Below are 25,761 nucleotides of genomic sequence, written 5' to 3'. Positions count from 1 at the left end.
CACCCTGAACCTTCGGTTCTGATGAGCTTATAAAGAGGCAAGTGGTTTGAAGTCAACAACCATAACCACTCAACAACAGACCCCAAGAACATGGATATGATACTTAGCCCAATTTTTTTTAAGGTGAATTAAAACACAAAGTATCACAAATTGTATTATATAAATCACATTTAATTGCACATTTATTAACAATAACTTATTTATAAGGAATATTATACAATTCAATTGAATGTACATGTAATTGTACTCTGGGAAAAAACTACTCTTACCAGCTATGAAACTGTCACAGTATAAATGATATTTTGTCAGTGAACCAAGTTTTTGTACATATTGCAAAATTAAGAACTTTTTTTTTTATTTTACGGCACACCAACAAAGTATAAGTCATATTGTGCTGAAATAGGAAAGATGATTTTGGCTAATCTCGGGTGTTACAAACTTCAAAGCAACACCAAGGGTTAAAACCACCTCACCTGCTGAAGCTAAGAGATGCATAGACTCCAGTAAATCAAACCCATTTAGTCATGTGTTATAAGCAAGCAGGGATAAAAGGTGGATGCAATTCTTGTGCCTCAAACATAAGAACAGAAGTCACCGTTTATCCCTGTGTGATTGTAAGAGGAAATGAAGGCAAATGAACATTGTACATGTTTGACCTGTAACATGTAGACAATTAAAAAAAATTGTTCCCATGTATCAACAGTCTCCAGAATCTTTTCATTATTAACTTAAACTCAGTGTACTTTTGTCTCTAATATTTTACACATTTATTCCTGTGAAATTCACTTCTTACAACTGCACACTTTTATCGTATAGTTTCACTATGACACTCTTGTTGCAAATATACTCAATGCTCGGATATAGTCATCAAGTTTTGTTTTAAACAGTTCACTTTCGATTGGCTGACTCATGTCGCACACAGGATTTCTTACCACATACTCCACATATATCTGTAAAAAAACAAAACAGTCTGTTACAATACATTAAAAGATCTGATATTTCTAAAGAAAATGAAGCTCATCTCAATATATCTTATTATTATAATTCTGTAAAACATAACATGCCAGAGGTATGGGTCATGGTTAGGGACACGAAAAAGTTAAAAAGAAACAACAAGCATGACAATCAGAATTAATGAATAAAATCTGATCAGTAGATCTTGTAAGAAACCTAATACCCCGGTCACATATTCACGGAATACGCTCACGGAAGAGCCACGGATTAATTCCGGCATCGTCCGTAGCTACCCGTACTGGGGTCAGTATCTCGAAGCTATCGTTAGCATAACGACTGTTGTAAGCCTCTCGTTAAGGTTTTTACTGGTATCTCGAAACTCTCGTAATTAACGAATAATCGTTAAAATGCCCAATTATTAACGGTTGCGTTGAAGGTGTCGTATAACTCTCGTTACTATCACTTTGGCACAAAAGGAAGAATACTTCGAATTTAAAATACACAAAAAAATGAGAATTATATCACCTTATTGATAAAAATGATGAACCTACATAAATATGATATTTTATTTCCTTTTCTCACATATCAAACATATGTAAGAGCTCTTTTAGTTTACATGAAGATGTATATTTAAATGCAGATGAAAAAAAAATCATATAATAACTGAAGCATCGAAAGGAATAAACTCTGAAATGTGTAATTTTGCACAAGACAATATAAATAAATATTTGCATGTACATAATGTTAAAAATGTAACAAAATTCGGTACTTTTTACAGAATTATATTTCGAAAAGTTACCTGTGATGTAATGATTTAATGACATGAAGAAAAATGCATTACGTTACGCTGCAAAAATCAGTACAACAGATAGGCATGAAATATATGGAAATTTTGTTTGTTTAATGTAACAGATTGAAATATTTTGCTCTTGCCAACACCAGCTGTTATATTTTTACTTGCTATATTTAAATTTGTAATACATAATCCTTTCTTAATCCTTTGTTAAAGACAAAATAAAAATTTATCCATAAATTAACAGAAGGTTATATAAAAATCTGGAAACAAAATGATCCCTCGGAAGCATTAATCACAACAAAATTACAAGAGAACTGCTGACTCGGTTTGATTGAGTCTGTACATTAGGGATAATGAATACGTGCAACATCCCTCACGTCCCCTAGCACCGGCTTGAGCGGTACTCAATTCTCAACACTTAATAGTGCTGGCATCAATGACCCGAAGGACCAGAAAAATATAACAACACTGAAGTGAACATAGTGAATATCCACTGAAAATAATATTTTTTAATATTAGACAGGTTGTGTGACCTTATATAAACGGTTGTTTGTAAATATAACCCGAGCCGTCAGGCGAGGTTTATATTGCAAACAACCGTTTATATACGGCCATATAACTTGTCAGGAATATTTATAACGAATTTATAATGCTTCGAAATCGGAAGTTCTTTTTAAGAGTAAAATTAAGATTTCCAGCTCGTGAAAATATATGGAAATTTATTATGTTTCGTGAACATATTCTATATTTCACTCAAACGAAAAACATCTTAATATTTCTTTAAAACTTAACCCATTCTCGCTGTCGTCGTTGTATCATCATCATTATCATAGAAATAATTATTGTCACCGGTATATCACGATCGTTTTTTAACTTACATAAGAAAAAAGAATTCTAGATTAATTATGGTGAGATAAAGCGTTTACATTGTATACTAAGCCGAGTTATGGACTAACTTGAATCTTAATTTATTGTCCTGATATGTGTTTTTAAATGTTTGTTTGTTTGTTTCAATTTACGCCTTTTCCCAACAGTATTTCAGTCATATAGGCGGGTAGTTTCCTAACCATCGTTCCTGGAGAGTTACACCAGTACTAGACTACCTTCCTCCGCGCTAAACTATCAAAGCATCTCCCGGGGATCGAACCCACGCCAGAGAGGTAACTGGATTAGAAGTCATCGACTTTAACCCCACGACCACGGAGGTGTTTTTAAATAAACAGACTGCTAGTATTCAAAATAGACATTATGACGACTGAATGTTCGCTATTTACATTCATTTAGATATTTGCAATTCCAATATTTCATCCATGAAAGCAACATTTTTCAAGTTTGAATCTTGAGAGTATACTTACACCATGAAACATGTTAATTTCTGTAGCGCTGAAAAAAATGAGGGAAAGTATTGAGAAGAAGCTCGGCAAGAATATTTGTTTTGACTTAGTAAAATGTTTAAAATGTCTGATTTCCACTTGCAGCCTTTACTGCACAATCGTCAGTATACAGTCGTTTTCCCTCAGTTACTAGTCTTGCTGTTTCTATTTTAAGTTTTTACCTTTCAATGGTAATCACGTCAGTTCATAGGAATTTTCAACATTTGCAATTTCTTGGTTTACGTTTTCTTACGACCATTCCTTCCTGCTTTTACACACTGTTCGCGGTATTCAAATGTTTACATAATTCAATCGTTAATAACTAACGATTAAGGAACGAACGATTGCTTTACTATCGCTTTCGAGATACCCGCGCTAGTCTCTCGTTAACCAACCTTCCGTCAATCGTTAGTACGTTCGTAAACGCAAATATAACGATAGCTTCGAGATACTAACCCCTGGTCAGTAGCTCTCCGTATTGTAACCGTAATCAATCGTAGTAGTCCTTGTATATCCGTAGCGATCCTTGACAATTTTTGAACATGCACAAAAATTCGCCACGGAAAAATCAACCGTAGCGTGTCCCTGCTAGTCCGTATTAAACCGTACTGATACGTACTGGTCCGTATGAAAACCGTACTAGTCCGTACTGATTCGTAGTCCACCAACTTGTCAAGGATTTCCACGGTTTAGTACGGAGAACTACGTATTTGTACGTTTACCCTACGTATAAGCTACGGTTTTAATACGGATTAATACGACATTGTCACGGAAAGCCACGATCGTAATACGTTGTACTACGGAGAGGCAGGGATTAGCACGGTCTTATACGGTTTATTGCGTTGCAACACGAAACGGTACGGAATTGTACGGTCCACCACTGTTTAGTACGGATGTATTTAGTAACAGCATGTACTTTTTCAAGGGTATAAATACTACCTTCTTGTTAAAAACAGACATATTTGCGGGAACATTCAATAAATGATAATTGCCATTTACTGGCTGCAACTTTATATTGAACTGACTCAGAATGCGGGGGCAGTGGTCGAGCTGCTTGATGACATGCATGTAGGTAAAATATAATAATATCGTACTACACTTCATAAGGAATAGAATAACATTTAATGTTACATATTTTACAAACATTGGATCGTGAACTTGGAGTAAATTTGTACATAAAACGAAGTGTCTCATAAGCCTCGGACGCTGGCCCTTGAGTGATTATAAGATTAATTAACAAGCTTTTTACATATTTTTAAAACATAAACATTCACGATAATTAATGTAATTGTAAAAAGAACAACAAATTTTAAAATTAATAGAGAAGCAGTATTGATCAACAGTTTTCATTAATGCTTACTAGTCCATATCTAATCAGGTAAAATAAGACAGACGAGATGGTGGACTAGAGATGGGCTTTTACAAAGACCACTTCATGTTTAGTATGAGGCTCTCATGGCCGAAGTTGTTGAGGATCCAGCGTCCTTTAATCGGACCTGATGTGTCTCGGAGGTCGGAGGCGGTTAGGCTGAATCCTCTCCGCCAAAATCATTGAAATCTGCAATTCGTTTACTAAGTGTTCTTTTCTTGTGAGGCATTTTGAAAATGAGCATGCAAGAGGTTCTGGACGGATGTATTAGGTCCGTATAGATCCGTGGCAATTCGTTCTTCTCCGCATCAATTCGTCCTTCTCCGTATCAATCCGTACTTATTCGCACTAACCCGTGCTTATACCGTAGCAGACCGTAGTGTATCCGTAGTGCGTCCGTCCTGATTCGTGTCGCTCCGTATCAAACCGTGTCGGTACGTAACAGTCCGTATCTCTCCGGGAGCTTTTGGTGGAAAATCCGTCGGACTCCTTACTCATACCGTTGTGTGTCCGTACTGGAACCGTAGCGGACTACAGAATTCCACATTTCCGTAGTAATCCGTAAACAATTAGACCGTAGCTCTTCCGTGGCATTATCCGTGAATATGTGACCGGGGCATAATCAATATTCACATCTGATAATTGACAGAGTTATATTGAATCATACCATTACACCTTTATAGCGAATATCTGATAATCTGAATCTTATACAATTAAGATAGAGAAAACCTTTAAAAAATTTAACAATACACTTTGACTTGTAGGAAAGAATCATCAGATTTAGTTTTGTTTTATGTTTTACATGTTTTTTTTTGGTGATTTTAACTCATTTTTGACTTGGTGGCTAGTCCACCTAACCTGCTTTCCTGGATAACTAACAAGTAATGACTAATTATCCTGCACAATTTCTGAGGTTAGAAACAAAGCAACTTCTGCAATACAAATGTAATGCTCTTCCTACCATTCGCTCAGTTAACAGACAACCAGATTTAGAACAAGAACGCTCGACTATTCGAAAAGTTGTCACAAGGGTGTTTCATTGAGTATAATAATGCTAACCTATATGAATACATAAAATTGTCCGAAAAGGTTCAAACCCTTCAGTAGTTATAGAGATACCAGTTTACAAGCAAAAATTTACCTAGAATTTCTAAGTCGAATTATGCAAAAAAGCAATCAGAGTTATGGGACTTGTGCCAATCATCTTAGATAATCACAGAGAACAAGTGTGTGAAGTTTCAATCCATTCCCTTCAGTAGTTATGGAGATACCCGAGTGAGCTTACACGCAAAAACTTAACCAAGAATTTCTTAGTCAAAAAAGGGGCTTAATTATGCAAACAAGAGGGCCATGTTGGCCCTGAGGTCGCTCACCTGTATATAGCCCCCCCCCCCCCCGGGCCAATTTTTACCCAAGGGCTTTTATTTGTTTATTTAAACAGACTTGGTAGACACCCATAAGAAGATGTTTCATGCTAAACATCTAAGTTCTAGCTCATTGGGTTTTTTAAAAGAAGATTTTTAAAGTTTTTACTATACACATATAGTTAAAAACAATGACACCCCTGGGGCAGGGCCAGTTTTGACCCCCGGGCTTTTATTTGAACAAACTTTGTAGATATTTACTTAAAGATGTTTCATGCTTAATATCTAATCTCTAGCTATTTGGGTTTTTTCAAAGAAGATTTTTAAGTTTTTGCTATACACATATAAGGAAAATCAATGACCCCTCCCCCCCCCCCTGGGCGGGGCCAGTTTTGACCCCAGGGCTTTTATTTGAACATACTTAATAGACACCCATTAGAACATGTTTCATGCTAAATATCTTAGCTCTAGCTCTTTGAGTTCTTTAAAAGAAGATTTTTTAAGATTTTACTATATGCATATAGGGAGAATCAATGACCCCCTGGGGCGGGGCCAATTTTGACCCCAGGGCTTTTATTTGAACAAACTTGGTAGACACTCACTAGAAGATGTTTCATGCCAAATATCTAAGCTCTAGCTCTTTGGGTTCTTTAAAAGAAGATTTTTTAAGTTTTTACTATATGCATATAGGGAAAATCAATGACCCCCCGGGGTGGGCCCAATTTTGACCACAGGGCTTTAATTTGAACAAACTTGGTAGACACTCACTAGAAGATGTTTCATGCTTAATATCTTAGCTCTAGCTCTTTGGGTTCTTTAAAAGAAGATTTTTTAAGTTTTTACTATATGCATATAGGGAAAATCAATGACCCCCTTGGGCGGGGCCAATTTTGACCACAGGGCTTTTATTTGAACAAACTTGGTAGACATTCACTAGAAGATGTTTCATGCTTAATATCTAAGCTCTAGCTCTTACGGTTCTTTAAAAGAAGATTTTTTAAGTTTTTACTATATGCATATAGGGAAAATCAATGACCCCCTGGGGCTGGGCCAATTTTGACCCCAGGGCTTTTATTTGAACAAACTTGGTAGACACTCACTAGAAGATGTTTCATGCCAAATATCTAAGCTCTAGCTCTTAGGGTTGTTTAAAAGAAGATATTTAAAGATTTTTCTTGGTTGCCATGGCAACCAGAGTTCTGCATGGAATTAAATTCTTTGAACAATTTTTAAAGGTGACCACCAAAGGAACATTCCTGTGACGTTTGGATGAAATTGGCTCAGTGGTTTATGAGGAGATGTCATTTAAAGCAAAAGTTTACGGACGGACGACGGACGGACGGACGGACGCAGGACAAAAAGCAACACAAAAGCTCACCCTGTCACTTTGTGACAGGTGAGCTAAAAAGCAAACCAGAGTTATAGGACTTGTGCCAATCATTTTCGATAATCACAGAGAACAAGTATGTGAAGTTTCAATCCATTCCCTTCAGTAGTTATGGAGATACCAGCTTACAAGCAAAAACTTAACCAAGAATTTCTAAGTCGAAAAAGGGGCATAATTACATTGTATGTAAACAAGAGCTGTCACAGGAGACAGCGAAGCTCGACTTATAAAATACTGGATGCTGTAAGGAGGACAAAACTATGAAAGAAAAATCAATTATGCATAATTATGTATTAAGTTATAGTAAAAAAATAACATAAATTTTGTTAACATAAATTCCAAATCAAGGGGAATAATTCTAGAAATAGTCACGCTAGAGTTATGAACCTTGTCACACAACATGTGTGTAATGATAAGAAATATATATTTGAAGTTTGAAGTAGATACCTTAAAAAGTAAAGAAGTTATAATATTTCTTAAAGAAAATCCTAAGTTCAAAGAGAGATAAATCTGTAAATATTGCTTCAAGAGTTATGAACATTGTCACATAAAATGTAATTGATGATAAGGAATAAGTATTTGAAGTTTGAGGTAGATACCTTTAAAACTATAAAAGTTAAAGTAAAAAATATCATTTTTCTAGTAAAAAAATCTAAGTTTATGGGGAGTTAATTCTTGCAATATTGGTGCTAGAGTTATGAACCTTGTCACTTAAGATGTGGATGATGATAAGGTACATATATTTGAAGTTTGAAGTTGATCGCTTTAGAAATAAATAAGTAACAGTAAAAAATAATATTATTTAAGGAAAATTCTAAGTTCAAGGGGAGATCAATCTTGCAATATTGGTGCTAGAGTTATGAACCTTGTCACATGAGATGGGGATGATGATAAGGTACATATATTTGAAGTATGAGGTTGATCCCTCATGAAATAAAAAAGTAACAGTAAAAAATAGTATCTTTTGAGGAAAATTCTAAGTTCAAGGGGGGGATGAATCTAAAAATATTGGTGCTAGAGTTATGAACCTTGTCACATAAGATGGGGATGATGATAAGGTACATATATTTGAAGTATGAGGTTGATCCCTCATGAAATAAAGAAGTAACAGTAATAAAAAGTATTTTTTAAGGAAAATTCTAAGTTCAAGGGAAATAAATCGAAAAATATTGGTGCTAGAGTTATGAACCTTGTCACATCAGATGTGGTTGATGACAAGGAACATATATTTGAAGTTTGAAGTTGATACCTTAAGAAATGACAAAGTTATAGTGAAAAATATTTTACTGCACCAAAACTTTAATCTGAAATCTGGACGCGGACGCTGGGGCGAGTAGGATAGCTATCCATATACTTTGTATAGTCGAGCTTAAAAGCAAATCAGAGTTATGGGACTTGTGCCAATCATCTTAGATAATCACAGAAAACAAGTGTGTGAAGTTTCAATCCATTCCCTTCAGCAGTTATGGAGATACCAGCTTACCCGCAAAAACTTAACCACAGGGATGCTGACGCTGACAAATAGGTGACGGCATTAGCTCGATTATTCTGCGAATAGTCAAGCTAAAAATCATCATAGCCCATAACAACAATATCTTGCAATTTTATGTTTCTTCTTTTTTAACATTATAGATTTTTAGTAAGAAGGGACAGGAAATATTTTTTTCTGTAATTCTGAACCATTTGACGGTGGTCTAGATTAAAAACATGTCAAAAATATCAGATCATAAATTTTGCTCACTCACTCTATCCAGAATAATTAATTTTACTGTGTATCATTGTATGACATCCAAAATTGTAAAGCCTAATATTCAATTTAACATTCTAACATACTTCACACTATCCCCTTATCAAACAGATAGGGTAGTCAAGTGCATTATTACAAGCTATAGGCACAGCTTAAAAAAGGAATACTAACACATCATATGATGCCAGATAGGATGTCATTAACCAAATGACATCAGGAAAATTACTCCTACACTCAATGTAGTTCAACATATTTTTATCAATTCTCTTTTTTATTGGCATGTTAGAATGGAAATATTAATATTTCATGCATTATAGTAAAATTATGCACAGTGTTTTGTTCAAATGCTTTGTAATTAATCATGAACAGAAGGCCTATATTCCTACACATGTGAACTTGATCAGAATTGATATTTATTTGATTTTCCTTTTCATTTACTCAATCTGGCTAAGAATTACTGTCAGATAGGAAAACACTTGTCAACTTATTTTCTGTTCACGTAAACATAAAATATATGTATCAACATTGGCAAACTTGACTAAATTTCTTCTATTAGTTACATATACTGGTGAGGAGAATAAAGATTAATATGACCAGAGGCACTAGCATGGACCTTTCCAGCGTTTACAGTTTTATATAAATTGCCCAATTGCTACACTGAGATAATATATAGTCACTGGTTGATCTGGTTTGCACAAAAGAACACATGGTTATGTTTGTGATACTGTTTGTGAGCAGTTGACCTAGCAATTAATTGAAAAGGTGTGGCTAAATGTTGCGCTAGGTCCATTGATATGCTTTAGTTCTTCAAAGTATATAACACATCGTAAACAAAGTATTTAAGCCGGGATTATTATAAAAATACATTTATCAATGACAATCAATATTGTATGACAGCAGGTGGTACTAGTTATCTTTCATATCAGTTTACACTTACATTTTTATAAATGTCATGTAGAATGTCCTTAATACTCCCAACAGAAAGATCTGTGTTAATGACAAATTTTAAACCACTAGGTGTTTCATACAGATGAAGCTTGTATTTACTGGTCTTGAAGTTCTGGAAACCATCCCTACTGATACTTCATTAAGGATAAACAATGGTTATGGTAAATGAATGTTTAAAATTTGTGAAAGTTGATGATGATCTGTGTAAAGAACTTATAGCCATAATAGAATAAGTACATGTAACATATGCAATACATTACATGATTCATGCAAATGTTTAAATCAATAGTTACGTAAATATGCATGTACATCATAGTATGATAGAATATTACGCCAATATTAGCGTCATGTTAGTGTGACACACCATTTTATATGTTGTTACGTTTGGCGTCATTAATGTTTTGACTTCTTGTTAATCAGAAATTAAACAATGTTACTGAAGAAACAGTGCAATCTTTTGATTATTTAGTGTTTACACAACACTAGTGTGGTAACTTAATCTGTCAACATCCTTTAAAGTTAACAAACCACCAAGTGTAGAATACAAGTTTTAAGATAAAGGATACACATCTGTTGGGCTTATCCTGCTGACAAATGACTTCACAGAAAACAACATTCCATACATCAGCTTAAACTCCTGAAAGTATAATCATCGATATGTGTATATTAACTATATGTAGCCTAAAACTACTGGTACCAAAAGTAATAGACGGGTTTGATTTTCAGAAAAGACCCTCCTCCGTTAAGAGTCTAACGGCATTTTTTAGTACAAGCAGGTAGTCAATCGTTTTTACATAATTCAGGTACGCTGAATCCATTTTTTGCTCTACCACGGCTGTACTTGAAGTCCTTGACCTTCTAAAGGTCAAATCAAAATGGCCGCCATTGTCCTTTACCATCTACATAAAAAAATATTATTTCTGGTACATATCGTATCCTATGTCCGTTAATCTACATGGAATAAAGTTTCAATTACTTATAGGAATAATTGGCTGATAATTATACATGCTTTACACATTGACTGCTGTGCCGGCCATCTTTGATTTCAAAATGGACACCTTTTTTAACAAATATAAGTAAAGTGCTTTTAAAAAAATGGATCCTTCTGTAGGAATGAGTACCAAAAATTGTAAAATGATATAAGCAACATGTCATGTCGAATTGTACACACTGTGTAGGTATACTGCACACTTTAAATTACATCATTACTTCAAACTATCACAGGTCATTCCTTTTGGACAATTAATCTATATCACGTATCTGAGATCCCAAATGTCTTACATAAAACCTGCAAATTTTAATTTACCATTAGATGTTTCAGTTTTTTTTATTTTGATAGAATAGCAATGTGTAAACCTTTATGGACACTAGGTCATTTTATAATTTGAATGCCAAGAGTCAAGGTCAGTATGTAAATATTTTAAATATTGCCTGTCATCTTCACAGGTCAGCGACTATGTCTCTGGGCCCGCATGTCTTTGCAACAATATCTATTGTACGGATCGATTTAAAATAGAAAAAAACAACAACAACAGAATCCCTAAAAACGATCAAAACGGCAAAATTGAAATGTTGTAGACTCGATTTGATTGAGCCTGTACATGGACGTTACTTGAAATTGAAAGGTACCGTCCAAACACCCCAGCCCCGGCTAAAATTTATATATCAAAGGGGGAATTACGAAATTTGGAATTTAGAAATATCCGCAGATGTGTTTATACGATATTTTTTATTGTTGTATTGATATAGCTACTTTATAAAGGGTCGTATTTATCAATCAAACTTTAAATATGCCTAGACATGGTTAAAAACAGATCATCTATTTATTAATTGAAATAAACTCAAATAAATGGTAAAGTCATTTTAATCTTTATTATCTTTCACTTTGAAAAAAAGTATCGCAAACATGAACCATAAATAGTCTACGAGCTTGCACTGTCTTACGGTTAATGAATAATATAGAGTTAAACATTATAGGTCTACCGCGGGTATTTGATGATGGTACATGCATAGAAGATTAGACAGATAATTGATACCAATTCTGCAATTAATATATTGAGGATCACTGCTGTTTACCCTTTTTTATTAACACAGAATGATTTGATAGAGCATTTTGTTTTTTTTGCTACTAAATCATATAACATATGCCATCAAAGCCTATGTCTTTAAATTTTATTAACTTAACTGATAATTCGAGATTTTTTGCGTTTTGTCTTTATTCATTGATATGTATTCATTGTCAAGACTTAGTTAATATCAACGTCTTCATTATAATTATGTCACTTTGCCAAGGACACTGCGCCTTATTCTATCTCATGTTTTAAAATTATTCAAGTGACTAAGATATATTCAAATCTTCATACTTATTATGTTCTTGTATTGGCTATCTTTCAAGAAATTGATGAGTATCTTATTCCATTATGATATAACATATTTTGATGTCATTTGCCACAATATAATTATTTAATCTCATATTTTTTCTACTATCACTCCATAATATTACTTTGGTATTTCATAGTGTAATTTTAGTCACTAAAATGTGTACCAACTAATTTTGCACTATCCTGACAATTATGTAAAACAAAGATAAACAAGGGTGTGCCACTTTCCTTGTTAATCTTGTTTTCCATTTTTTACATTGAAGGCATGGTTACTGTAATCTTACAAGTTTTACAAACATTAGAAACATTAAGAAGCATTTATTTATATCTTCAGTAAACCTTATTATTTTAAAAAGCATCCATGATTAAATGACAAAGATATAGTCACAACAATCAATGTTCTAAATTGAATTGACCTATCTAGCTAGCAACCTAGCGTTTAAGCATTACAAGTAGTCCTAATGTGCCACAAATGTATGCCCAGTTATGCCAGTATCCATCTAATAAATGACAGAATTCATGACCGGACATGACCTTCAAAATATGACCTTTAATATCTGAAATCTTACTTTATGCGACAATTCTTTTCTCACTCTAGACAAATTGTTTCAAAGTACCACGTATCTATTCTTAGCTCTCGCTGAATAACACATATATGGACTGGACATGGCCACAAATGCACTCTCATACCATGACTTTTGAAATACTAGTGTGACCTTGAAACATTTGTCCGCTACATGTTGTCCTACAGAGAGGCACCATATTTATCCCAAATGATTTTTAATTCATCCATGAATGACAAAATCGTTTACCAGACTTTTTAGACACTTAAAGGAAATATTTTGTTCGAAGTGAAAGTATGGTTTTGATCTTTGATTTACATCATCAGATGGGTTTACATGTGACCCATTGTCCATTGTGCCATATTTTTATGCAGAATCATTATTTCAAAAGGCATCAATTAATGAGAAAGTTATAGATCGGACACAGCCACCTTGTTACGTTTATATAATGATTTATGATATAGAAGTTTAACTGTAGACATAACCTGCTTGTGCATGAAACGACCTTTTCAAATTACACATTTACGCAGTTATTGTCATTTCAGGACGGTGGCATATACAATTAACAAGATTTAAATATTTTTACCCATACACCGCCTGCTCTAGGTCAATAAAAACAGATAATTTAATACCAAATGATAACAAAATAGACGACAAAAGTCCTAACACAGGGGTCTCAACCACCATGTTATTGTCGGGTTACCTATATAAGCAAATGAAATACTATCCTCATGTACGAAGCTCGGCACTAGTATGTAGGGGCTTCCCTGGGATAAACACCATATGGAATATTTCTCTTACAAGAAGAAACATTAACTCTATTATTCAGGAAAGTAGTCTATTTCATGAAAAAAATATATTTTTCGAATGCCAGCCTGGATGGCGATTCCTATATTATTTTGGAAATACAAAGACTTTTTTAAATATCATGTCGTGCATGAAAAATTGTTGATCGGGTTCCCCACTAATGAACTTTTACCAACTTGTCTTTCTTGATAGACATGACCCTGATCTTTGGACTGTTGAATTGGCTCTCAATCACTACACGTCCCAGTACATGTTCTTTCGCAATTGACATTGACATAAGAAATAACCAAACAATTTTCATGGTATCCCTGTTTGAAGGTTAAGTAATAATATAAAGTATATCATTTACCAATCCGTTATAGGCCGTATATTTACGCTCAACTTTTTTCAAAATCCATCTCTTAATGACAGAATACTAAAATGTACATCTTTTTTCAAGCACTTTCAAGTCTAACTTGAGGAGTTGAGCTTCAAACCTGGGTCTTTCTTATGACATTGTATCAATGTGCCATTAAATTAATGCAATTATTTCAAAATATATCTAAAAATGACAGATATGGACGAGATTAAAAACGGACAGACATGGACAAGCTCTTACTGAGAGATTTGTTATCTTCATGTTTGTTTCTTTCTCCAAAAGCAACCTTTTGCCTTCCATAACCAATAATTCATCCTATAGGTTGGGGGTATACGGAATTAATCTAAACGCCTAATTGTGATCACAAATACCCCTAACTGACACAAGAGGACGCTCGGACAGATAGACAGACGAACAGACATTTGAGCAGGTCTCTCCCCCCCCTCAGGGCGATACAAATCCTATATAAAAAACATCGCACTAATTCAAAGAACATGCATTGTATTCTTAAAATTATAAAAATAACATCTCAATGACAAAGTGACGGCAAATATGACTCTCATTTACGTTGTATTAGGGTATAAATTGTGACCTTTTTGCACCAAAAAGTTTGTTGTTTTAATGGATGTTTTTCAAAATCTGCGCTTGGAAATCTTAATTAGTATCACTGCACTTCTAATAAAAGAAAACATGCCTGGTAAAATGTCTTCTTGTGCTTGTTTACTTTAATTATAATACAGTGTATAAAACATAGGAAATTGTCAGCCATTTTGAAATCCATGATGGCTACGGCAATAAATTTTATTGTTTTTGTATCTATTCTTCTCGTCCGCACTTCAGCAGACTAAAATTAACAAAGCCTTAAATTAAAATGCCAAATATTATACATATATCTCGCCCATGGGAAAATTAAAGTAAAATTAAAAAATTCAATGGCGGCCATTTTGAAATTGATTTTTAAAGGTCAAGGACTAAAAATACAGCCGTGGTAGAGCAAAAATTGAATTCAGCGTCCTCGAAATAAGTAAATAAGCCCAACTACCTGCTTGTACTAGAAAATGCCGTTAGGATGCACATTTTCCCAAAATCAAACCAGTCTATAACTAATTTTTGTTCAATACAAGTAAACAACCAGGTTGGTCTGCATATCCATGCTGTCTGAGCAGGCTCTATTTATAAAACAAGAGCTGTCAATAGGACCACATGCTCAACTGTAATTCTAAGTGCTTGATAGTAAAATTCAAGAGCCTAAATAATTTAAATGTAGACTATTCTAAGTTGAAAAAGGGCTATAATTCTGTCAATATTCATGTAAGACTCAGTTATAGGCCTTGGGCAGTAAAATCCTACTATTCTATTGAATACATGTAAGTGTTTTGGAGATACCAACTTGCACACAACAAACTTAACAATGTGTGGCACCAACATAGATACCTGGGTAAGTACAATAGCCATGATCCCTATTTTTCCAATAGTCAAGCTATAAAAGGAATGTCATTTTTTAAAAAATCTTTGAAGACTTACTATACATGTACATTTGACGACAACGATTTTTCATCCCGCCGCATCAGTCAAGAAAATCTTTCTCGTTTTAAAGTTTTAAAGAAATTAAATATACAACTTACACGCACAGAACACCACGTCCAATATTTAGAGAAATGTGTCATTAATAAATCAACACCAAGATCTTTACGGGTTAATTTAACCCCACAGGTCCAAGTAATTAATTCAGTCCTACAAATTAAATGGGAAGAAGCCCACATAAACTTTGGACTACAACCAGAGCTGCATCAGTACTAAGGGTGTAGTACTTAAGTACCAGTACCAGTACTTGGCAAATTATGCAGTACCATTACCAGTACCAGTACTAGATTTTAGCTCGGTACTGCAGTAACAGTACTTTTTTTGGTGAAGTAATTAAGTATCAGTACCATTACTTTATATATTCATCAAAGTTTGAATAAATACAGTGTCAAACAAACAATTGCAAATATTATTCAGCAAAGAAATAAAATTATAATTTACTTTAAAGCTGCATGCCTCCAGATGACCCAAAATATTTCAAGAAAATTAAACTTGGAAAAAAATTACTAAAACTTTGAGAAAAGTAAACACATTAAAGATTCAAGTGATAATTTATATCTTATGTGCAATTAATGACTGTATTTTGTAGTATTTATCACTATATTTCTACTGCGTTACTAACGCAGTAGGGGCTATTTATGCATGTTTTGACCTCTTTTTGGTAATTTACGTGGATTTTAAGTGCCGATTGTAATGTATCAAGTACTTTCTTTGTTCATTTAACAATATTTTACCTTTAAATACATTTTCAAAATATTCATGAAAATTAGGATGAATCTGGAGGCATGCTGCTTTAAAGTTAACATAACATATTTACAACTTTATAGTTTTAACATACTTTTTACAAACAATATTCACAACATATATTCATGTCATATCTAATTGTTTAGTAACCAGTCATCTGTATAAATACAATGCAAACATCTTTCATTTAAAACACAACAGTCTTTTGTTGCCTTTCACACCTTCACACCTCTGTTCAATTTATACCAAAGTAAATAGCAACTTTTTATGGTGCAAACAATATCACTTTTTTCACTTGAAATGGGATTTTATAGAATAGAAGAAATTAATTAGTGTTTATTTTGCTCTTTTACTAGTAAATACAAAGTAATAAAAGATTTTAATAAGGATATTTTAGGGTAAAGAGTTATTGAGTCTGTTTATCTTAATTTAATTTTTACTTAAAGTCTTTGGTGATTTTTATGATGAATACTATGTTAACATTTGAAGGAATATTGCAGCAAATTATCTTTAGATTTGATAACTTACTTTTTCACAAAAATAAAATATAGTTAATGTAATTTACAGCTTTATTTTATGAGAAAAATTGATGTTATTTTTAATTTTATCAAAACCAAAAGTACTGGGTAATGCAGTAGCAGTACCACTTTTTAAGACAGTAATGCAGTACCAGTACCAGTAGTAGCAAAATTTTGTAAGAGTAATTCAGTATCAGTACCAGTACTTGCAAAATCGCTGCAGTTCGTACTGCAGTACCAGTACCAGTACCAGTAATGCAGCTCTGACTACAACTAACCAAAATATTATTAGAATATTGGAACACAAGGAAATCACAACTGGTAGAAGAAATTAGGGAGGTAGAGAAACATCTAAAAGACACCACTTCAACTGACGAAGTCGACCTAATCGCCGACATCATATCAAAAATTGTACTATTGGTCAGAAAAGATCTCAGTAACAAAAAATCAACCCAAGATCCCGAAAAATCCTCCAAACAAAACACCCGACAGTAATCATCCCAACCAAAAGAAGCTGAAAAAATATGCCCAACAGAAGATTCAGAACAAAACAAGTACATGAACGAAATCTTCTCCTCCGTAACTATCATAAATTTGTCATAAATCTATCAAACTACAATCTCTCCACACCCGAAAAAATGATTCTTTGTAGAGGATTGTCATTCTGCCCCACCCCAAGAAAAACAGACAAAATAGAATTACAACGAGACTTACTACTTTTCGATAGAAGAATGAGACTTAAACACTATTTTACAGATACCACTTACAACAATCCTGACCCGTTCATACAAAGCTCAGGATGGAAACCACCTGCAGGCAAATCAATGAACCTCGATGCATTTCTGTCAATCGTTCATCATGACATTCTTACAATTAAACAGTCACCGAATACAAATTATAATATTACACCCGATGAGTACCTAGCAATAACAAAACTTCAACAAAATAAGGATATCATTATAAAACAAGCCGACAAAGGAGGAGCGATAGTCATTTTAAATAAATCCGATTACATTGCCGAAGGTTTAAGACAACTCAACGACAAAAACACATACAGGACCACACCCTACGATCTTACAAACAAATCCACCAGAGAGATCAACAATTTTTTAACATATCTGAAGAAACACTCCCTTATGTCACAGCAACACATCAGCTACCTTACTGCGAAAAATTGCAGGACACCCATTTTCTATCTATTACCTAAAATACATAATCCTAATAACCCCGGACGCCCCATCGTCTCAGCTTGTGGAAGTCCTACAGAAAAATTATCCGAATTTGTAGATCACTTTTTACAACCATTAGCACGTAAAGTCCCATCATATATTAAAGATACTCGTCATTTCCTAGAAAAAATACACGAATTAAACAACATACCTAAAGACGCATTCTTAGTCACAATAGATGTGACAGCACTTTACACTAATATTCCACACAAAGAAGGCATTTTAGCAGCCAAATATGCACTACAACAAAGATCTGAACAAGAACCTAAAACCTGGATCCTTCTAAGATTACTTTTCTTCATACTCAAGAAAACATGTTTCAGATTCAATGATACATTTTATGAACAAATTGCCGGAACCACGATGGGTACCAAATGCGCACCTAGCTATGCGATAATTTTTATGGATAAGATAGAACAAGAGTTCCTAGCTAAATACCCGATATCTCCACTGGTATGGTGGAGATATATTGACGATATATTTATGGTTTGGCCACACTCGAGAGAGGATTTGAATTCCTTCACTACGGCCTTAAATAGTTTCCACACAACGATCAAGTTTACGATAGACATAAACCAAACATCAGCAAACTTCTTGGATGTTACTGTCAATAAAGACTTAAAAGGAAAATTATCAACCACACTATATACAAAACCAACGGATGCACATATGTATTTACACTATAGCTCATTCCATCCACGTCACCAAAAAGCAAGTATCCCATATAGCCAAGCCGTCAGAATACGGAGAATATGCAGCACTGACGAACAATTTGAAATATGCACAAAACAACTTACGGAAAACCTTATTGCACGCGGTTATCCCAGAAAATTAATATACGAAGCCATCAAAAAAGCCAAAATTACCAATCTTGATACCAATGTCGATACTAAATCACAAAAGGAAATTATACCGCTTATAATTACTCATAACCCGCTTATTCTAAGGACAAATAATATCATCTCTAAATACACCCACCTCCTGGAAAACGACCCCACTTTAACAATGTTCAATGAATACAAAATATGTACAGTATTTCGTAAACCAGCATGCCTAAGAAACACACTCACAAAATCAGACATCTGAATCCCCAGATGAAACCACAAGGATCACACCCATGTAAAAGAAATTGTATCGCATGCAAACATATCAGCAGTAAATCATATGTTAAAATTCATTCAACAGGAAAATACTTTCATATCAAAGGCACATATGACTGTAATTCATTTAGTTTAATCTATTTAATAACATGCAATAAATGTGGTATACAATATGTAGGACAAACACTATAAAAGAACGTCTATATGGCCATTTCGCAGACATAAAAAATGCTAACAATTATAAACCCGTTTCCCGCCATTACACAACGCACGAACACAGTGTTAATGACGTCGACGTAACTATGTTATTATCAACACCTAAGAACGTCAACATCCGCCTCAGAACTGAAGAAACACTTATATCAATATTTAAAACACGATCACCATCCGGACTCAACTTAATACAGTAATAATGGACATCCAAAATAATTTACAGAAACAACAGTTAACAGCTAACAACGAACACTTCATTGAAATATCCAAAAAACTACGACAATGTAAAACCTGCAACAAATTTCTGAAAGGATCTAAAAGCAACTTCAACCGACACTTTAAAATTCACCAAGACACGAAATTACGATTTATATGCTACATCTGCAACAACTCTTTTAGCCGACGTGAACACCTCCAGAAACACAGCAATACGATACACAAACAACCACTAAAACGATACCTCACCAAATTAGAGAAAAAACACGACAACATTGAAATAAAACCTATCAAACCTTGGAAAAAACCTTTTGAATCAACCACCATACCAAAATTCCGTATAAACCCGGCGTTAAACCATGGCTACAGAATACACAAACATCAACAACGGACGAAATTTTAAAAGAAATGATAATAGATCCGGAATTATCCCCACTTCAACTGTCACCCTTTAGAAGTAACAATCAGTCGCCGTGCAGCAGCCACACAAGTACATCAACCAATTGCCAGGATGAAAAAGAAACACTGAATGACGTTAACATAAACATTTATTCCATTTACGGTATTTTTTCTTAAAAGTATACAGCTAAATATAGATTATGGGGTAAACCCAAAATGACATAATTTAAACTATTTTTAGAACAAATCACGTGACGTAAAGTATACCCGATTTTTGTACGTTAGACAATGATTTTTATATTATTCTGATATTTTATAACCCTGATGAAGACTCGTGAGAGTCGAAACGTCGGTTATCATCATTAAATAAACCTTAAACTTATCCTGTGTTGATTGTTTGTTCCACTTTTATTGTTTTTCTTGTAATGTACATTTGAAGTCAAAAAGTGCTACCAATATTTTTGTGCTGAATAAATGTTGCATATTGTTTTAAAAAAGGTTTCGACAGATTCCTACTCATGCACTTCTGCACATATTTAATGTATAACTTCCACCATTCATATACAGAAACATAGACACCAAAGAAAAAAACAAGAGGGCCATGATGGCCCTGAAGTCGCTCACCTGTATATAGGCCCCCGGAGCGGAGTCAGTTTAAACCCCAGGGCTTTTATTTGAACAAACTTGGAAGACACCCATTAGAACACAATGTTAAGTTTTTACTACACACATGTAATGAGAAACAATGATCTCACCCGCCCCCCGTTCCCCTTCCCTCACCCCCCCTCCCCCCCCCCCCCCGGCAGGGCCAATTTTCACCCAAGGGCTTTTATTTGAACAAACTTTGTAGACATCCATAAGAAGATATTTCATGCTAAACATCTAAGCTCTAGCTCATTGGGTTTTTTAAAAGAAGATTTTTAAGTTTTTACTACACACATATAGTTAAAAACAATGACACCCCTGGGACGGGGCCAGTTTTGACCCCAGGGCTTTTATTTCAACAAACTTTGTAGACGTTACTAGAAGATGTTTCATGCTTAATATCTAAACTCTAGCTATTTAGGTTTTTTCAAAGAAGATTTTTTAAGTTTTTACTATATGCATATAGGGAAAATCAAGACCCCCCCGGGGCGGGGCCAATTTTGTCCCAAGGGCTTTTATTTGAACAAACTTTGTAGACACTCACTAGAAGATGTTTCATGCTGAATATCTTAGCTCTAGCTCTTTGGGTTCTTTAAAAGAAGAATTTTTAAGTTTTTACTATATGCATATAGGGAAAATCAATGACCCCCTGGGGCGGGGCCAATTTTGACCCCAGGGATTTTATTTGAACAAACTTTGTAGAAACTCACTAGAAGATGTTTCATGCCAAATATCTAAGCTCTAAGTCTTAGGGTTTTTTAAAAGAAGATATTTAAAGTTTTTTCTTTCGGTTGCCATGGCAACCAAAGTTCTGCATGGAATTAAATTCTTTGAACAATTTTTAAAGGTGACCACCAAAGGAACATTCCTGTGAAGTTTGGATGAAATTGGCTTAGTGGTTTATGAGGAGATGTCATTTAAAGTAAAAGTTTACGGACGGATGACGGCCAGACACCGGACGGACGAAAAGGGATCATAAAAGCTCATCCTGTCACTTTGTGACAAGTGAGCTAACAAGAGCTGTCAGAAGGACAGCGCGCTCGACTTTTTTAGTGCTTGCCTATAAAACAAAACTTTGACAGTTAAGGGCACACAAGACTTTAACTAGGAATTTCTAAGTACAAATCAAGAAACATTTTCACAGAGTTATCTTCTCTTGCTTACAGATAGGTCTCATGATGGCACATACGTAAGAACTCCAACTTCCAAAGTAATATCTCAAATGGTTAAGTCAACAAGTGGACAAGAATGAAAATCTTAACTGAGTTTCTAAGTCAAAAAGGGCCATAATTCAAATAAAATCCTTAACAGAATTACCTTCTCCTGCCCATGTTTTGGGACCATGATGGTAAACAAGTATTCCAACTTTCAAATTAATATCTCAAACAGTTCAGTCAAAAAGTGGACTGGTACTAAAAACTTAACCAAGATTCTAAGTCGATAAAAGGCCTTAATTTTTAAAACAAATCCTTGACAGAGTTACCTTCTCTTGCGTACAGATGGGGGTAATGATGTGAAATAGCATTAAAAGTTTCAAAGCAATATCTCAAAGGGTTAAGGCAATAAGTGGATTTTACCCATATTCAATGTATTTTCTAAGTCAAAAAGGGGCATAATTCTGTCAAAAACCTTGACAGAGTTATGTCCTCTTGTCTGTTGATGAAGGTCGTGATGCGTAAACAAGTATGGTCAGTTTCAAAGCAATACCTCCAATGGTTTTGAAATAAAGTGAGGTGGTACAAAAAACTTAACCAAGCTCAATACACTTTCTAAGTCAAAAAAGGGCCATAATTCTGTCAAAAAACCTTGACAGAGTTATGTACTCTTGTCTGTAGATGGAGGTTATGATGGTGAACAAGTATGGTAAGTTTCAAAGCCATACTTGTAATACTTCTGAAATAAAGTGGGGTGGTACGAAAAACTTAACCAAGGTGTGACGCCAACGCCGAACGCCGACGCCGACGCCGGGGCGAGTAGGATAGCTCCCCTTTTCATAGAAAAGTCGAGCTAAAAAGTGATGAGTTCCCCAAAGGAGAGACAATTTTAACCAAAAGGTGACAAGTGGTTTGTTTAGGACAATTTTGCAAACAGTAGGAATGAGTTGTCAAAGGTGATGAGTTGAACACAGGATGAGTTGACCGTATATCACCTCATGTAAACCATTGTTTAGGCATACTTCTCTACACTTTGACGCCCTTTTACTTCAAGCACAAATTATTACCACGATTCAGATTAAGATAATTATTTTTTACATGGTTTAAATTAATGGTTGCATTGCAAAAAAATGTTTCTTGATTGCTTAATAACTTTTAAAGAAATTAATGTTTGAAATTAGATTTTATTTCTGTGAATTATTTCCAATAATTTGTTCATTTTTTATTTGATTACCTGAATATTGGTATAAATAAAGTAAATATTCTACTAATTAGTGTATAAAATATATTTTCAGATCATTCAATACAAACGTTCTATAATATAGATGAATTCATTAGATTGGCAAGGAAGAAACTTTCATTGGCATACAGAACAGCTGTTTTATACAGAACAGCTGTTTCTATTGTATTTTATTTGAAACAGATTTTTTTCATAGTTACCCTTCACAATTCACATCAAATGATTTATTTGTCATATGTTTATTTTCATTATTTTTCAAAGAAAGGACTATACAGATTTAGTTGTATATTTTCAATTTCATTTATAAATGTTAATAAAGAAAATAGATTTACATTGTAGTTATATATATATATCCTCTTCAGAATCATTTTCTTATCACACATACCATGGACTGTAGTGAAAGACCGCGCACATACAAAATATACATTCAAATTCTATTTGTTTTTGAAGATTGAGTGTTGCAATTATCACATGTAACCTGGTAATGAAAGTTTGAAAATAAAGTTTTTCAAAAATCACTTGTTACCTGGTATTTAACCCCTTCAAAAGTTATTAAACTTCAAAGAAATTTAAGCAATGTGTAAAAAATGATCAACAGTTACTTTTATTTCGTATAATACTGACTCAAACTGTAAATATTTTTATTGTTTTCTAGCTTTACTTTAAAAAAATAAGAAATATCTTTCTACAGGCATTCAAATAAAAAGAATAATTAAAATATACGAGTGACATTAAAAAGGCCGAAATCGAGACAGCCACACGGGAGTACTTTACTGTTACGATGATTTGAAAACAGATTTACAAAAAAATAATAATGATATAAATGATGAAGGAAATTTAAATATTCTATGAAAATGGCAAAATTGACAACATCAGCAATATTTTGTACTGAAAAAAAATGAATAGATTTACTTCATGTGTTGAGAGAACTGTTAAGCCCACAATACATTTACCCGTAAAACAATTGTGCGTCAATAAATTTGACTACATAACCCAATAAATCTAAATTATTACATCTTTGATCATCTGTGAATAACTTAAATCAGCTTCTTTTTTATTTTAAAATTGAATTAATTATGTTACCGTAATAATAAATTTCAAATATTTGCTTTTTATATAAAAAAGGTAAATTTACCGCGGATTTTGTCAAGTTAATTTTATAATTGTCGTTGCGGACAGACAGTCTGTATCTTTAAAAAATAAATTAGATATTTGAATTAAACAAGTATTTATCTTCAAAATTGTACAGTAGGTATTCGTTGCGAACGGGCATTTACGCTTAGTACAGTAAATTATCGATCAATGTACCTTTATCGGGTGCGCGACAAGATATTTAAGCATTTATATATGGTTAACTGGGAGTGTCCGATCCCTGTAATATAAATCTGTGATTAGGTGTAGATCTATTATAATTTATCAGGATTCACTGATATATCAATAACATTGCACTATCTCTTGTGATTTATTAAATGGCATCAACTTATATTGTTATGCAAATGAATATTGTTGTTCTTTAGCAAATGCAATTAAATAGGCTGATTTTATTAGTGCATAAAAAAAAATGGGCGTGTCTATTTAAAATCAACCCGAAGTTTATATCCGAATACTACTGCACTGTAAAAGTGCCTCGATTAATACCATTCAAAATCAAAGGCTGAAAATAGTTTACTTCGTCTTTGGACATTCCAGACTGCTTCTTTCTGTTCCATTCACCATAATGAAGACATGTCCCGTTCCTATCAAAAATGTAGAAGTTGTAAATTGTCATTATTTTTTTGTAACCGGTGCGTCATTTATTTCGTCCTGTGAGAATTGATATGTAGAAGGTTGTGATACACTAAAAGTTAATTCACAGGGCTCTAACGTAAAGGTGAATCAAAATCATAGACGCTAGGGGGTCAGATCCTGCCCCCAACGTGATATGCCCCTGTAAACACTCTATCAAAAATATTTTAATATTTAAACACGAATGGGACATCTGTTACAACGATAAAGTTGTTTTTTAAGACAATTTTTACATACATGAAAAAATACCTTATACTATCAAGTCTCACTGGACGTACGTCAGGGCGGACCATGCGACAGGACGGACCGTACCAAGGAGGACCGTATGTTTGGACGGGGCGGACCATATTTTGGGACAGGGGGGACCGTGACTCGAGACGAGGCGGACCACAGGTGCTAGTGGCATTGATTTGACCTAAAATGTGTTTGACCTTGTTATTTATACAATAAAATATCAATATATTAAAAAAAAAATTATTTTTTTTCCACTGTTATATTATTATAGTCTATAATAATATAACAGTGAAAAAAAAATTTTCTTTTAATTTTTTTTTTAATATATTGATATTTTATTGTATAAATAACAGGGTCAAACACATTTTAGGTCAAATCAATGCCACTAGCACCTGTGAGGAGGACCATGTATATTTTCAAATTGATATTACTATTTAATTTTCTATATATATTTCGGCATCATTATCATCCTAAATATGTTATGTATATATAAGCATTTTCATATTGAACAGATTTGTATTTAAAAATCTAAACATCGATCTAATACTGGTTAGATCTACATATGTATGTATTAATCATGTGCACACGACATAAGACGGATTGTGTATTAATCTAACTTTATATTTAATATTATAGATATTGACCCATGTAAT

The 25,761-nt window shown here is 33.8% G+C and overlaps 1 protein-coding gene across 1 annotated transcript; it reads right to left on the bottom strand.

The window, feature by feature from the left end:
• Positions 1 to 148: 148 nt before the first annotated feature.
• Positions 149 to 24,916, bottom strand: LOC132738114 (trafficking protein particle complex subunit 1-like). The gene is made up of 4 exons (XM_060725541.1): positions 24,759 to 24,916; positions 10,505 to 10,575; positions 9,928 to 10,066; positions 149 to 950 (listed from the first exon to the last, which is right to left on the bottom strand). Exons 1-4 carry the CDS (start codon positions 24,855 to 24,857, stop codon positions 822 to 824), a joined length of 438 nt encoding a protein of 145 aa, XP_060581524.1. The 5' UTR covers positions 24,858 to 24,916; the 3' UTR covers positions 149 to 821.
• Between the last annotated feature and the right edge of the window lie 845 nt (positions 24,917 to 25,761).

The sequence above is a fragment of the Ruditapes philippinarum genome, unplaced genomic scaffold (genome assembly GCF_026571515.1).
Source record: "Ruditapes philippinarum isolate M1 unplaced genomic scaffold, ASM2657151v2 ctg11436_1_1_1_1, whole genome shotgun sequence".
NCBI lineage: Eukaryota > Metazoa > Mollusca > Bivalvia > Venerida > Veneridae > Ruditapes > Ruditapes philippinarum.
The sequence above is the reverse complement of the archived record's forward strand: the minus strand, read 5'-3'. Positions and strand labels throughout refer to the sequence as shown.

What these genes read in the sequence shown, in the direction of transcription:
- LOC132738114 (XM_060725541.1), bottom strand. Translation starts at nt 24,857, where the DNA reads ATGACAATTTACAACTTCTACATTTTTGATAGGAACGGGACATGTCTT. An exon ending in AGGATAAGCCCAACAGATGT is followed by an intron (nt 10,067 to 10,504) that starts GTATCCTTTATC and finishes ATGAAGTATCAG; the next exon opens with TAGGGATGGTTTCCAGAACT. An exon ending in TACATGACATTTATAAAAAT is followed by an intron (nt 951 to 9,927) that starts GTAAGTGTAAAC and finishes GTTTTTTTACAG; the next exon opens with ATATATGTGGAGTATGTGGT.